This window comes from Xenia sp. Carnegie-2017, unplaced genomic scaffold, assembly GCF_021976095.1.
Source record: "Xenia sp. Carnegie-2017 unplaced genomic scaffold, XeniaSp_v1 HiC_scaffold_14, whole genome shotgun sequence".
Classification (NCBI taxonomy): domain Eukaryota; kingdom Metazoa; phylum Cnidaria; class Anthozoa; order Malacalcyonacea; family Xeniidae; genus Xenia; species Xenia sp. Carnegie-2017.
In genome coordinates, this window is record NW_025813447.1 from 1,078,265 (window position 1) to 1,092,606 (window position 14,342).

At 38.2% G+C, this 14,342-nt stretch overlaps 1 protein-coding gene across 1 annotated transcript in view; it reads left to right on the forward strand.

Annotated features, from left to right (window-relative positions):
- LOC124434143 (E3 ubiquitin-protein ligase HUWE1-like) overlaps window positions 1-14,342 on the forward strand; it is a 31,874-nt gene that overhangs the window by 4,575 nt on the left and 12,957 nt on the right. Inside the window, 26 exon segments of the mRNA XM_046984023.1 lie at window positions 72-173; window positions 884-1,079; window positions 1,275-1,499; window positions 1,576-1,656; window positions 1,736-1,842; window positions 1,931-2,108; window positions 2,352-2,443; window positions 2,876-3,057; window positions 3,176-3,221; window positions 3,294-3,489; window positions 3,492-4,693; window positions 4,894-5,238; window positions 5,864-5,959; window positions 6,688-6,948; window positions 7,282-7,431; window positions 7,667-7,797; window positions 7,983-8,068; window positions 8,263-8,305; window positions 9,494-9,545; window positions 9,618-9,744; window positions 10,003-10,075; window positions 10,858-11,657; window positions 11,875-12,104; window positions 12,874-13,480; window positions 13,556-13,630; window positions 13,876-13,971. Coding sequence (XP_046839979.1) covers window positions 72-173; window positions 884-1,079; window positions 1,275-1,499; window positions 1,576-1,656; window positions 1,736-1,842; window positions 1,931-2,108; window positions 2,352-2,443; window positions 2,876-3,057; window positions 3,176-3,221; window positions 3,294-3,489; window positions 3,492-4,693; window positions 4,894-5,238; window positions 5,864-5,959; window positions 6,688-6,948; window positions 7,282-7,431; window positions 7,667-7,797; window positions 7,983-8,068; window positions 8,263-8,305; window positions 9,494-9,545; window positions 9,618-9,744; window positions 10,003-10,075; window positions 10,858-11,657; window positions 11,875-12,104; window positions 12,874-13,480; window positions 13,556-13,630; window positions 13,876-13,971 — 5,779 coding nt within the window.

Genomic DNA, 14,342 nt, shown 5'->3' on the forward strand with positions numbered 1-14,342 from the left:
TATATGAAAATTTCTCTGCCTACGCCCTTTAATGTTACAATTGTTTCGTTAGTGATGTATTGATTTTCTAGTTTGTGACACGTGCCGTCCGCGTGGTCGATCTCATCACCAATCTAGACATGGTTGGATTTCAAAATCACGGAGGGCTTGCGATTATCCTGAACAGACTTGAGGTGAGTTTAGAAAGTACTGGTGAAGATGCTCAGAAGCGGGAAAACGTTGAAAATGTGCTGGGGGAAAAAACAACGCTTGTCGTTTTCTTTATGTCTGATACTCTGCACTTGATGATTTATTGATAGTTTAATGAGGTCATCTTCATACATACACGTTTTAACCATCTCAGTCTACTTTTATGTACATATTATAGTAGCACAAGGTTCGCGTTACTCGTTGAACTCCTTAAAAGCCCTTAAATCAAAATCTCCATTCTCCAAGTGCACTTAAAAAAACCTTAAACTATATGAAAGATGCCAAAACCTCTTGACTGTTTCATTGTATTTTGTACCATTTCATATGAAATTTTTAATATCTATTAGTTAATTTGAGGAATTGCTGAGCGTGTTCCTCGCTTTCACGTAGCTTTATGGCGAGCTTATTGTGAAAGTAATTTCAGAATTGTTGTCTTTTGTACGCTCTTACCTAGCTTTCAGTGATAACAAGAGTTACTTGATAACGCGTGCTAGATATCACAATGGAAAACTGTCTCGAATTTTACTCTTGGAAAATCTTTGAAGATTTTATTACTTCTGTGCTTGAAAAGTTCTTGTAAAGTTTTTCATTGAAAGTTTTACCCAAAAAGTCGCGCGAAATTAAGTTGACACTAGTTGTTTCATTGGAAAACAGCTGAAAATTAAATCGAATTTTAATCGTATCTTGCATATAGCGTGAGATTAAGGTGTGTAAACCACATCATGGATCTATACTAGTAAGTGAATCTGTGGTCAATAGTCCAGCGGAAACTAGTGGAAGTTCAGAATCAATGGAAACCAGTCCTCCACCTTCCACGTCTACGTCATTGCCACGTGATTCGAGTCAGAACAGCAGCGAGTCCACACTTATGGATACTGATAATAGCGCAGGTATATTTCATGCAATAAAAAATAATCTCAAATTCTCAATCAAAACACGAAAGAGCAAATGATTTAAATTATTTCGAAAACTGAAATGACACTTGTTGATCATTAGGACGGGATGATGCTTTTTATTGTTAAATATTCGAAATTTGTCATTATGTATCGTATATTGATAGTGCATCTTATTCTTTTGTGGTTAAGAAAGTGGAAACACGTCCAATGAGCCTCAGCCTGGTGCAGCAATGGACGTTGATGAATCTAAGGGTACCCCGGAGGATAAATCTTCTAGATCCTCCAGCACTAATGAATTTACGAAACACGGCAAAACTCAGATTATACCTCAACGCGCTGCTCTTTTGAAGTCCATATTGAACTTCTTCAAGAAAGCCATCTTGGATTCCTCATTCAGTGAAAGTGTACGAACAAGTAAGAACGTCAAATGTATGGTTTGTTTCACTTTCGCAAAGAAGAGTATTTATCGAGTTTTCTCTGTTTTTTTAAGTGATGGATGGTTCTCTTCCGACCTCATTGAAGTTTATCATTAGTAACGTAGAGTATTATGGACCAGCACTGTACCTTTTGGGTAAGAACTACTGCAGTTTTATATTATCGCAGCTCTAAATTATCGTGCAGAAGATCTTTCATCCTCTTTGTTTCCATAGCAACGGATGTTGTCACCGTTTACGTGTTTCACGAGCCATCGTTGCTTTCGTCATTGCAAGATAAAGATCTAACCGGAGTCGTTCTCAGGTCCCTTATTTCCAAGGATGTAAGCCGCGATCTTGATTGTATGCCGAGAATTACCTATCTAGATTTGATGGTCTGACTTTTCTTCATTTGTCACTTTTTTTGTATAGATTCCCGCCACGCGTGAAGTTTTGGCATTTCTACCGAATATATTGAGTGCGTTGTGTTTGAATAACCGTGGTTTACAGGCATTCATTGCGTGTCAGCCATTCGATAAACTCTTAAAAGTACTACTTTCACCTGACTACCTTCCAGCGATGAGAAATAGGAGAAGCTCGGACCCTCTAGGTCAGTGTTTAAATCATTTGAAACGAGGCACGTCTTTGTTAAATATGAGTTTGTTTTAAGATTGCTTTTATGAGAGTCAACAATACGTTTAGAATTTTTAGGTCTTCAACATTATGATATTTTTTAATGGCAGTTTTTGACTGAAATAGCTGTATTTCTCTGTCGTATTTTATTCACGTCACAACATTTCCTGTGGTTGGCAATAATCACGTATGAAACGCGAAAATTGTTGATGTTCTGTAGGGGACACTGCGTATAGTTTGGGAACGGCAATGGATGAACTGATGCGTCATCAACCGATGTTGAAAAGTAATGTGATAAAAGCTATTGTGAAGGTATATTTTATCGTCAGATATTCCATATCTTTATAATTTTTCTTCTTTGCTTGATCAGCTGATAATTTATCCGTAATAGTATTCAATGTTACCCCCTGTTGTCCATTAAAGTTGCTTGAGGAAGTATGTCGCATTGGATCTTATCCATAATAGTATTCAATGTTACCCCCTTGTTGTCCATTAAAGTTGCTTGAGGAAGTATGTCGCATTGGATCTTATCCATAATAGTATTCAATGTTATCCCCTGTTGTCCATTAAAGTTGCTTGAGGAAGTATGTCGCATTGGATCTTATCCATAATAGTATTCAATGTTATCCCCTGTTGTCCATTAAAGTTGCTTGAGGAAGTATGTCGCATTGAATCTTATCCCAATAATAGTATGTCATTGGATCTTATGTAGTATTCAATGTTATCCCCTGTTGTCCATTAAAGTTGCTTGAGGAAGTATGTCGCATTGGATCTGACCCTAACGTCACATGTGTAAAAGCAGTAAAAAGTGAATCGAGTCCTGCTAACGAAGATGATCCGGTGTCTGATGAGGAAGATTACGATGAAGATAGGTTGCCTGTACCGAAAGCTGATCCCAATGGAAAGATGGATCAAGAATGTACAAGGTTAGGCTGGTCATCAAGAATCACAGACTGATAAATGAAGTGCTCTTTGCTTAACATCATATTGAACTGTTTGTGTCTTTGGTGTGTGCACAATTGACTCTTCCTATTTCTCTTGCAGTGAGAAAAAGAAATACGTTCCTTTGACAGATTATATACTTAATGTGGTAATGTCATTTCACGTTAACACGAGTATTTCCGAGACTTTATTTTAGCATATTTCTTTACGTATATTTTAGGTGAAGTTTGTCGATGCAATTTTGAGCAACAACTCAACGGACGATCACATCCGAGAGTTTGTTCAACACAATGGTCTGGAACCTTTGATCAAGATTCTATCTTTACCTAACTTACCCCTTGATTTTCCCTCTTCATCTGCATGTCAATCCATTGGCATCATTTCTCGTTCAATACTCTTCCTGTGTCAGGAACATCAGCTTTACAAAAAGGTCTAGATCATCTTGCCTCCACGCTGGATTTACTCAAACCTTTAAACAATTGTCTGACGAAGACGGGGCAGTCTGTATTGCTCCAAGAAATCATCAAAAATCCCAAACCTTTTCAGGCTATCAATTCCTTTCACCAAACTCCATTGCTGCATGGAATGTGTGCGACGCAATCTTTCGTAAATATGTTTACATATATCGCTAAGTCGATACAAAACGATGTTCGCACGATATGCATTAACCATTGGGGAGAAAAGATCAAGACTCTACAACAATTGTGTCAGCTCTACACATCGTTAGTTTGGGAAAGTTCAGTTCTATTGAGTCTTTGCACGAAGGATGTATTGCCAGAAGAATGCATTGAACTGAAGCAAGATCTTCAAAGGCTCCAGGAACTTGTGGAGAACGATGCTGAACCGACATCTTCCGAGGACGTTTCTCATCGTTTATCGGATGATGTTCAACAATCCAACAACGACAGAGAATCGTCGTCTGAGAAATCTCAAAATGGAGAAGATATAACCGCTACATCGTCCGGTTCATGTTCAAAATCGAAATCGAAATCATCATCGAAACTGAGAATACTAAAGCAATTGCTTGCTGCAGCCTCGAGGCTTGGCCGAAGTCTTGCCGAGTTCTTCTCGCTACTTGCTCGGCTTGCAGTCGGATCGGGACAACGTCAGCGAAGACCACCTCAACTTTACGCCCCTCCTGGAAAACCAACTTTACCTGGAAAACTTATTGCTGCTACATTGGCTAAACTTCTTTCTGTTGGACTCTCTTGGAAAGAACCGGAGGATTGCCACATGCCGCATGTCAGTTTGACATATTACATCTGTTCTCTAAGCTTCGTTCATCCGATGCTATTTGACGATCGTAAAGATCCATACCACCTTATGTTACAACAGTTTGTCGCCTCGAAAGGCTTGAAGTCGCTTTACGATCGCTTTTATTGGGTGATTACACGACAGGTAGCCCCCGATTCCAGCACTTCTGTTGATATCGCAGACTTATCCGCACTTCCCGAAGGCTCTGAGGAATTTGTGAATGCTTGGCTGGCGCTTGTTGAGCGTTTGGTAAACCCCAGACTTATCTTGGATTCATCTCATACCATTCCAAAGCCGCTTGCATCCGAAAGTTCGTCCAGTAAGAATGCGTTTCTGCCAAAACAGTTTTTGGGTCGCTGTCAGAAGGTACGCTAGCGACGTTTTAGAGTTTTTTTATTCGTTGCGTGTAGCCGTCATAAATTGCGTGTATGTCGTACATATTTATTGTCCACAATCTTTTCAAGTGGTTTTAAAAATGGTAGTTTGGAAATGGGGATGTTTTGAGTAGGCCTTTTAGCTACCATTTTGCTCAGGAACGATTTCTACAAATTCTCTTTCCGATCTAGAACGCGCTTTTAGCCGTGAGGATGTTGTGGGAGTACAAACCCCGTAAGACCTATGGTGTACTCATAAAACAATCAATGCTCTCCATTCTTGGTCACATCATCTACGGTGAAAGATTATTGAAGACCGTCGAGAAACCGAACACGGACGACGATGTGGATTACGAACGAATCAGTCAAGCTCCTGATTCCCCGCGGGTGAATGAGGATCATTTACGGCAACTCATGGATATGGGGTTTTCTCAGGAACATGCTAGAAGGGCACTCGTGAATACACGCAACATAGAGCAAGCAACGGAATATCTTCTGACAACTCGACCTCCAGCTGCTTTGCAGACAGAAAGTCAAGTATGTTGCATTATATTCAATCATGTGGGGATATGGTTAGAGATCAGTGGTGTAATAATGCATTAAAGTGTTTTGTTATGAATGATGTATTGTCATGATTCAATGTATGATCCATTATGATTGTTTCTTCTTATCTACACCTTTTTCTTTACAAGGTTGATGGTCATAATCTCTTATCTTCACTTTAGTTCATCTTGGGTATCTTGAGTCTCAAACCATCTTTTCATCTCTTTAACTGTCGTCTCATACTCCCCCTCTCCACCCCACTTTTTGGGTTCTTCCCATGCCAGTCGCACAAATTCTTGCTTATTCTTTTTAATAAATGTCCATACGACCTTATTAGTTTACTTTGATATGCAATTGTTCCTTTGCTAGTTGTTATCGTTGTCTTTGTTCTAACTTCTTCATTCTGTAACCTGTCTTTTAAAGATATATCAAATGTCATTCTTAACATTTTCATCTCTGTTGCGTCCATCTTTCTTTCGTCTTTTTGTGCACTCCATTTTAAATATTTTTTCCTTTCAATAAAACTTTTGCTTGCCATTCAGTATACTTAAAACTTCATTATGTTTTATGATGTATAGTGTATTCAATTATGTGTTATGTTTTTGTTTTGTTGATGCAGCAGCTTGCGATGACCTTGACAATTTCTGAAGAAGATCAGATGATTCAAGCCATTGCATTGTCGCTTGGGGAAAACCTACCCATGACAGTCGATCAGGTATAATAATCGTTGATCAGATAAATTGATTGTGAAGTATAATAAGGATTGATCAGGTACAATAGTTGTTGATAAGGTGTAACAGTGGTTGATTAGGTATAATAGTTGTTAAGGTGTAACGGTGGTCGATCAGGTACAATACTGGTTGTTAACGTACAATAGTGGTTGTTTAGTTGTGGCAGTGGTTGATCAGGTACAATACTGGCTGTTAAGGTACAATAGTGGTTGTTAAGTTGTGGCAGTGGTTGATCAGGTACAATACTGGTTGTTAAGGTACAATAGTGGTTGTTAAGTTGTGGCAGTGGTTGATCAGGTACAATACTGGTTGTTAAGGTATAATAGTGGTTGTTAAGGTGTGACAGTGGTTGATCAGGTACAATACTGGTTGTTAAGGTGTGACAGTGGTCGATTATCGTATCTAAATTGAATATCGAAATTGAAAATTTGAATATGAGCGAAGAATTTCTTGGAGATATTTGTGAATATTTTGTAAACTTAATCTTTGCATTGATGGTATCTTCAGCTCTAGTTTTTTATGATACTAGTACTGATCGTAAAACAATGCTAAAGTGAAATACAATCTTTAGTATCGTTAGTTGATGCATGTGTTAAAAATCATGTATACAACTTGGTGACTACAGATACAGGTGTCTTTATATCATATTCTGCATTTTAACTTTCTGTCATTGCCTGGTTACTAAAATTCATTGATTTCATTGTCATTTAAGCCTTCCTCTGGCTCCTCCGCTTCCCCAAAAGGAAAGGAAAAGAAACCAAAAATTGAAACCAGTCGGAAGGATGAAGATGAAACAGAGATTCTACAAAGCTCAGATATCGATGATTTCTCTGCGAATATGCTTACTGGTTGCGTGGCGTCTGTCATCGACACACCGGAGACTGTGTACAAGTCATGTGATCTGATTGTCGCACTTTCAAAACGGAATGGCTCGGAGTGGAGGAATTTGGCCTTGAATCGATTGTTGAGCACGGTAAGTTGTAATGGCTAACAGCAGGAAGTTGCACACGAAGAGGATCTACTGTATAATCCCCATACTGTGGTATAACCTCTACTTGTACTCTTTTATCGTTATGTTTTAAAGACTTCAACTGTTTACTTAGTACCCAATGAAACTTTCACTGTGTTTTGTTGTTCTTTTGTATTGTTAAACTTGACGGCAGCGTTTAAAAAGGCAAACGCTTTTATACCGCTTAACCAATCTCCTTTTTACATGCTTTAAAATAAATACTCAAGTGTTTATGCAGTATGCTTTTCATCGAAGAATATCTTGATTAAACTAAATTTTAACATTTCCCAATGATAGATTGTCGAGGAAGCTTCGTATCTTAGTGAGCTCTATGAAAACATGGATTTTGAAAGCGGAAAAGCGCTGGAGCTAGCGGAACAGTACTGTACGAAATCGCAAGCAAATCTCCTCAAGTCTATGTTGCATTTGTTGAGTCTTATTCTCGAGGTACATCTGACAAAGTGTGTTCGGTTTTTTCTCTTACTTTTGTTGTGTTTGAAGCGTCAATGTTATGACCCATGATGAAATATTTTGTTGATTGATCACTGAAGGACTGTAATATTTTGTGGAAAGTAGGACGGAATGACGTCATTTCAACAATACCTGATGACGTGTACAGTACATAAACAATATTCTCCATCACCGCTAGACTTTTTACTTACATATCAGCAATCTTCTCTAGGCATTGCGAACGCCTTGTGCGGTTCTGATCGTTGAATCTGGTAGTCAGGATGTACTTATAAGGTTATTGAGGAACTTTCATCAATGTCTTGTCCATTTCAAGAGTTATGGTGAAAAACCGACTACACCCAGGTAGGTAGCTTTTTGTAATATGTTTGATATTAAATTTACATTTTAAATTCTAATTGTAATTGTTTAACTTTCTTGATCCCTATTGATCCATTATTAGTAGTTGCTTAACACCTCTCTTGATCCCTGTTGATCCATTATTAGTAGTTGCTTAACTCCTCTCTTGATCCCTATTGATTCATTTTTAGTTGGTTAACTCCCCTCTTGATCCTTATTGATCTGTACGAGAAGAGCGTCCAAGCGCATTATCGAAAGATTGAACACGACAAAGCAAGTATTTTGCTGAAACTTACCTCCGCAATATTTAATTGTTTTTTTTCTTCGTTGCTGTCACTTACTGTTCTGTACACTTATTGGCTATTGCAAACTTTGTATTGTTGCGTTTTCTAACGATTGATTATTTTTAGTTGGTTTCAATTTTTCAGTGGACCAATTCTTGATGGTTTATGATCGAGTCAGATGTACAGTAATGGATTGATGAGGCATATCGTCAAGGAGAGACATCTATAAGGTTAAAGTCATGTTATCACACTACTAAATTTAGGGGTCTTATTTTTGCTGGGTCGAAAAATTTTGAATTTCTATATGTCTGTTTTTTTTCTATTAGAAAAATTTAGATGAAATGCATCTATGATAAAAGTTAATAACTGTTCAACATCACTCAATTTTTGCCCCATTTTATTGCATCATCTATCTTCATATTACCCTATAAGGGACAAAAATATCTTAATTTGACACCATGTTATTGCATCAGCCATTGGCGAGTTTTGTGAACTTGCTTGATTGACAATATTAGTGAATACATAGACTTTATCAGTGTTGTATATAGTATGCATAGAGACCATAAATAAGTCTAAAATCAGGTAGAAAAACGAATTTTTTCGGCTCATGTAGGTGTGGAAATTTTGGACCCAAATAACACCAATTGGTGGGTATGTCTATGTAGGGGTGGGTTCCAACCCCTCTAGAAACTATGTTATGTTAAGATTATGAATCCAAGAACATTAAAATTACGTATATTGCTTCGGATGAAGTTATTTAAGTTAAGTTCTAACATCTTATCACCCCTGATGAACACATTAGACTGAATTATATAAGAATTATTTTACAATCACAGCTCAAAAAGAGCAACGCTCATGGTTGGTGAGGCATCAGACTGCTGAGCATTTACGTCTTTTCACGAGAGCTTTATACAGGGTGTATAAAAACAAGTTTGACTATCTAAAAATGGCGAGAAAACTATCATTTTATCAAAGTTTCGCCAAAAATGTATCAGCCTCTGTGTATTTTGGCATTGTTTAGTTTATCTAAGAGTAAAACGATCAGAAAAATTAATCTCGTAAACCTGGAAAGCAGTTTGTAAAAGCCTCAATTTCAACAGCTTGCACAAAGAAATGAAAGGTTTATAAATTGTAGTTTAGTTTGATGAGGTGAAAGTTTGAACTCTGTTGTGCCTTGTACCAAAGTATTAGAAAATTTGATAAACGTTAAGTTCACCACGCAACGTGCCAAAATAGGATGTTTGTATCCTTTTCATCTACCTTTTTCTTGTTTAAGACTTGTTACATTCATAAGTGATTGTTTCAATGATGTAACTAACAATACAAAGTTAAATTTGAACAAACAACAAGTTTGACATTTTAAATTGTCTAACTTTTTCGATACACCCTGTATAACAGTCTGTGAACTTTCTCCATAGATTCTCAGCTGGTAGAAGACGCTACATTGTGCATTTTGACACCATGGTTCAAGTAAGTCATTAATGAAAAACTGTTTTTAACTCGTCAAAAAATGATAAATTTTCCATCCGCTCGCGTTCCTAGGAAAATGAAGACTCCGGAAATCGCAGACCAGTTATGCTCGAAGTGAAATCAAAGAACGCAGTCTCTACACTCGTGAAAGACGGGGAATACCCATTTAAGGAAAAACCGCCGTTGCCTTATGATCCAGGTGTGTATATGCAAGAGCTTACTGAATATTTAGGGGAATACCCATTTAAAGTGAAATCAAAGAACGCAGTTTCTACACTCGTGAAAGACGGGGAATACCCATTTAAGGAAAAACCGCCTTTACCTTATGATCCAGGTGTGTAAGTGCAAGAGCTTACTGAATATTTAGGTGGTGATGAGGAGTTGTGTCTATGTTATCCAAAGTTATCGAAGTCTGAGGACTTCATGAACTGTTTCATTTTTGTTGACTTAAATACAGAACCAAACGCAGTTGTGGAAGAAGGCATCAAACTTGAATCATTATTACTTGAACAAAAGGAATGTCTTGTGAGGTAAAAATTTTTAAAATGATATATCCTCAGTAAAGCTCAGTGGTGGACTTTCATAGGGTGAGGGGGGTGTGCATCGAGGGGTACCAATTGCAAAAAATATAATTAAAGTCCATCCTATTTTTGACAGTAGCCTTTATTGACGATATCATTAAAGTTTATTGATTGTCGATTATGTTTATTTTGATTTAAAGCCTTCAGTGATGTTTATTTTGTTGACCAAAACGGAACAAGTATCCATTTTAAATAATAAGTAGGTGAATAAATAATTGGTTTCCAACCGCTGAACTTTAACTTAAGCCAAGCACCCACCCTCTACCCCACCCCCCCTCCGGTAAAAAATCCTCGCTAGATCCACCTTCGTCTTCAAGCTTAGTCTTCCCTGTTTTTCTTTTACAATTGTGTTTGTCTAGTACTTAGCTATCGCTGATGGTTTTTATAAAATGAACACTATAAAACGCGTGCACTGATTTGTCTATCGCTATGTCTGCATTAGCCTGTGTCAAAACAGATCTGTGCTCAACCAGTCAACTCGATCAAAGACAATTTGCCAATCAATCATGAATACATTTGTTTTAAATTTGTCTTTCTCTTTGAGAGAACTCGAGAGCAAGTGCGACCATCGACCTTCGGTCTCGGGCTTTCACTGATCTGCTCTCGAGTTCTCTCAAAGCTTTCCTCGGTTTGCATATATATCTGTGCAAACACAGTAAACATCTTTTTGATTCTTTAATAATTGCCTTTATAATAACTCAATCTTTACTTTATACTTTATTTACGTGAAGGACTTGCGTATCGTTGATGTCCATACCAGTGGAGAACAGTGCCTTGAATGCTGTGGTAAGGCTCTGTGTCCGTTTAACTCGTAACCACCATCTTGCCATGGTATTTGTCGAGGCCGGCGGTCCGCATCATGTCCTGAACTTAGACCAATCATCGAAATTTGACGGTTTTAATATTCTATTAACGTTACTATTACGTCATGTGTTGGAAGACCACGATACGTTAATGCACACCATGGAGAAGGTCCTGCGGTCAGCATCGGTCAGCGGTATTGGTAACAGCTCCAGCGGCGTCGGCTCCAATTCCCTCGGAACAAAAGAGTTTCATTACCTCATGCGCATTTTGAGTCCTCTTGCAACTCGCAACTCCGAAGTTTTTCAGGATCTTCTTTTGAAATACATGAGATTTTCTGTACCCAGTCACATAAAACGCACCGGGACGCATGCTGGTGAGATTTTGATTCCTCCTAATCAAGCGCTGCTTGTTAACATTCTTCCACCCAGTAAAGCTGCGAGTAAAATTCCGAAGGTTTCCGAAAGTACCCGAGGTGTCGTTTATGAACTTCTGAACGCATTGTGTCGGGATTATGATGGCGAGAAATATGATGACGTTTTTGCTACGGCAACAGATGACTTATCAAGCGAAAGCCAAAGCCAAAGCTCTGGAGGACCCAGTCAAAGTCAAGTTGGTCGTACATTAGGGCAGTTAGGTGATCTTCTTGATGGTCGACCAACGCCGTCTCTTGTTAGACATCTTACGGGAGAATCTTTGCCTAGCGAGGATATCGAGGACATGATCGTTGGTATGTAATGGTACACTCTTGGCTTCAATGGGATGTATTAATGAACACTTAAGTACATATTAGTACAATTATTGTTTACTTTATTGATTACCCGGGTGTGTGGATATGTGATAAATATACAGTTTGTGAGGATTATTCTTTTTTTACGAGTACAGTACATGGAAGTAGTTAAATTTTGTAAAGTGGTGTGTAAAATATGTGAAATTTCTATGTTTAGATAGCGATGCCTCTTCCCAAAGTTCTACTTCAAGAAAACACAAGAAAAGTAAAGAAACCAAAGAGACCAAAGAAACCAAAGAAGATGGTACGGTTATCGATAGCAAACCATTGCTAAACAGGAATGCCATCTTGGGAGTTCTAAGTGAACTAACGAAGTCGTATTCTGGCGTGGCTTTAATCGTTGCCGAACATGAAATACAGAAACCTGGTAAACAAGGCAATTCCATGGTTAGTAACGCGGTGTTTGAGTTGTCACTATTTACCATGTTTTTCATTACAATGGGCCGAGGAAAATGTCAATAATTGCATTGAGTTTGCTGAATTTTCGTATAAACGTAAATACACGTTTCAAATTCGTTAACTTTGTTGATTTACTGCAATCAGTTCTTCATTCTGTAGCGTAGATAACCTGTTGTTCACTGTGTATCAACACTTACCCATAGATAACCTGTTGTTCACTGTGTATCAACACTTACCCATAGATAACCTGTTGTTCACTCTGTATCAACACTTACCCATAGATAACCAATTCTTCATTCTGTATCATTACTTACCCACAAGCAACCAGTTGTTCACTGTGTGTCATTACTTACCCACAAACAACCAGTTGTTCACTGTGTGTCATTACTTACCCACAAACAACCAGTTGTTCACTGTGTCATTACTTACCCACAAACAACCAGTTGTTCACTGTGTGTCATTACTTACCCACAAACAACCAGTTGTTCACTGTGTATCATTACTTGTTGTTCACTGTGTATCATTACCCACAAACAACCAGTTGTTCACTGTGCACAAACAACCAGTTGTTCACTGTGTTGTTCACTGTGCGCAGTTGTTCATGTATCATTAACCCAGATGTTTGTGTCATTTTCAGTTGTTCACTGTGTGTCATTACTTACCCACAAACAACCAGTTGTTCACTGTGTATCATGTTTTACGTACAAACAGTCGCGTATTTCTTAATGATGTTTTCTTTTCGTTGTTGTCATTTCAGATACCGATACTTGCGTTTATCTTGGACTACATACTTCCCTCAGAATGTGGTAAAACGCAGCCAGATCATCACAACCATCGAGCCAGGCTCTTGCTTACCGTCTTGGCAGCCTGTAATCATACTCCAGAAGCACAAGTGATCTTTGTTAACGAACTGAAGGACTCTCTTGCCCGCGCGTTGTCTCTGTCCGAATCTCAAGTGAAACACGCGAGATTACAGGCGTTGTTCCAACTCATTCTTTCTATAATCGATTCCAGTCCCCGGCAGTATCGCGCTGCCGAACAAAATGGAATCGTTAAATTGTTTATTAAGAAAGGACTTCTCGCTGATTTAGCGCGTGTTCCTCAAAGTCTTGATCTTTCAAGTCCCTCTGTCGTCTCCACCGTAAACGGTCTTCTCAAACCGTTGGAAAAGCTTTCAAATGTTATTAATCTTCCTGGTAAACAAACCACCGATCCTAGTGGCAAGAACAAAGAACCGCTCTTAGTGGATACTACATCACGTAGCGATGATGTCGCTGAACACATGTTTCGTATTACGGAAAGGGACGTGGATCGCGTGGAGAGTGACGAGAGTCGCGTGACGAGCCAAGAATTTGGTGATTTAGGTGAGTAAAAGAACGGCTTACTCGGAATCATTGTTCAGTTCAAGTTATATGTTCATAATTCATGTGTGTCAATAGACTCCCGTGGTCTTCACGTGCAAGGTCATGCTGTCGTTTCAAATGCTGATCAAGTTTATGCAATTGGCTCTGAAGGTAAATGGAAACTTTCGGCTTTCATAGACAAAAGATGGCACTCAATATCCACTTGGTAATCGTATTTCTCAAGATTAAACATAGTGTTCAAAAGTCGACATTCAATGTTTTAGTAAATTTCACTTTAACTCTTGTACTATGGATTTTGTATGTTGCCTGTTGAGCTACCCCAATGGTCATCGTGTACAATGATGTACATTGGTGTGCAATGATGTATATATATATATGTATGTGTATATTTTCAGGAGAGACAGATCCACAGAATGACACAACTGTAGCATCACAACAGACAGAAGATCTTATTCCAGAGAGCGATGATGATTTTTCATCCCAAGCTTTGGGTAATTTTACATTATTTCTCTTGAATATGAGTACAGAACAGTCATTATTCATTCAGACTGTGTACATGTACATTATAATGTAGCTCGTGAATATGAACACAGAACAGTCATTATTCATTCAGACTGTATACATGTACATTATAATGTAGCTCGTGAATATTTTATTCATTCAGACTGTGTACATGTACATTATAATGTAGCTCGTGAATATGAGTACAGAACAGTCATTATTCATTCAGACTGTATACATGTACATTATAATGTAGCTCGTGAATATGAACACAAAACAGTCATTATTCATTCAGACTGTACATGTACATTATAATGTAGCTCGTGAATATGAGTGAACAGTCATTATTCGTTTGTACATT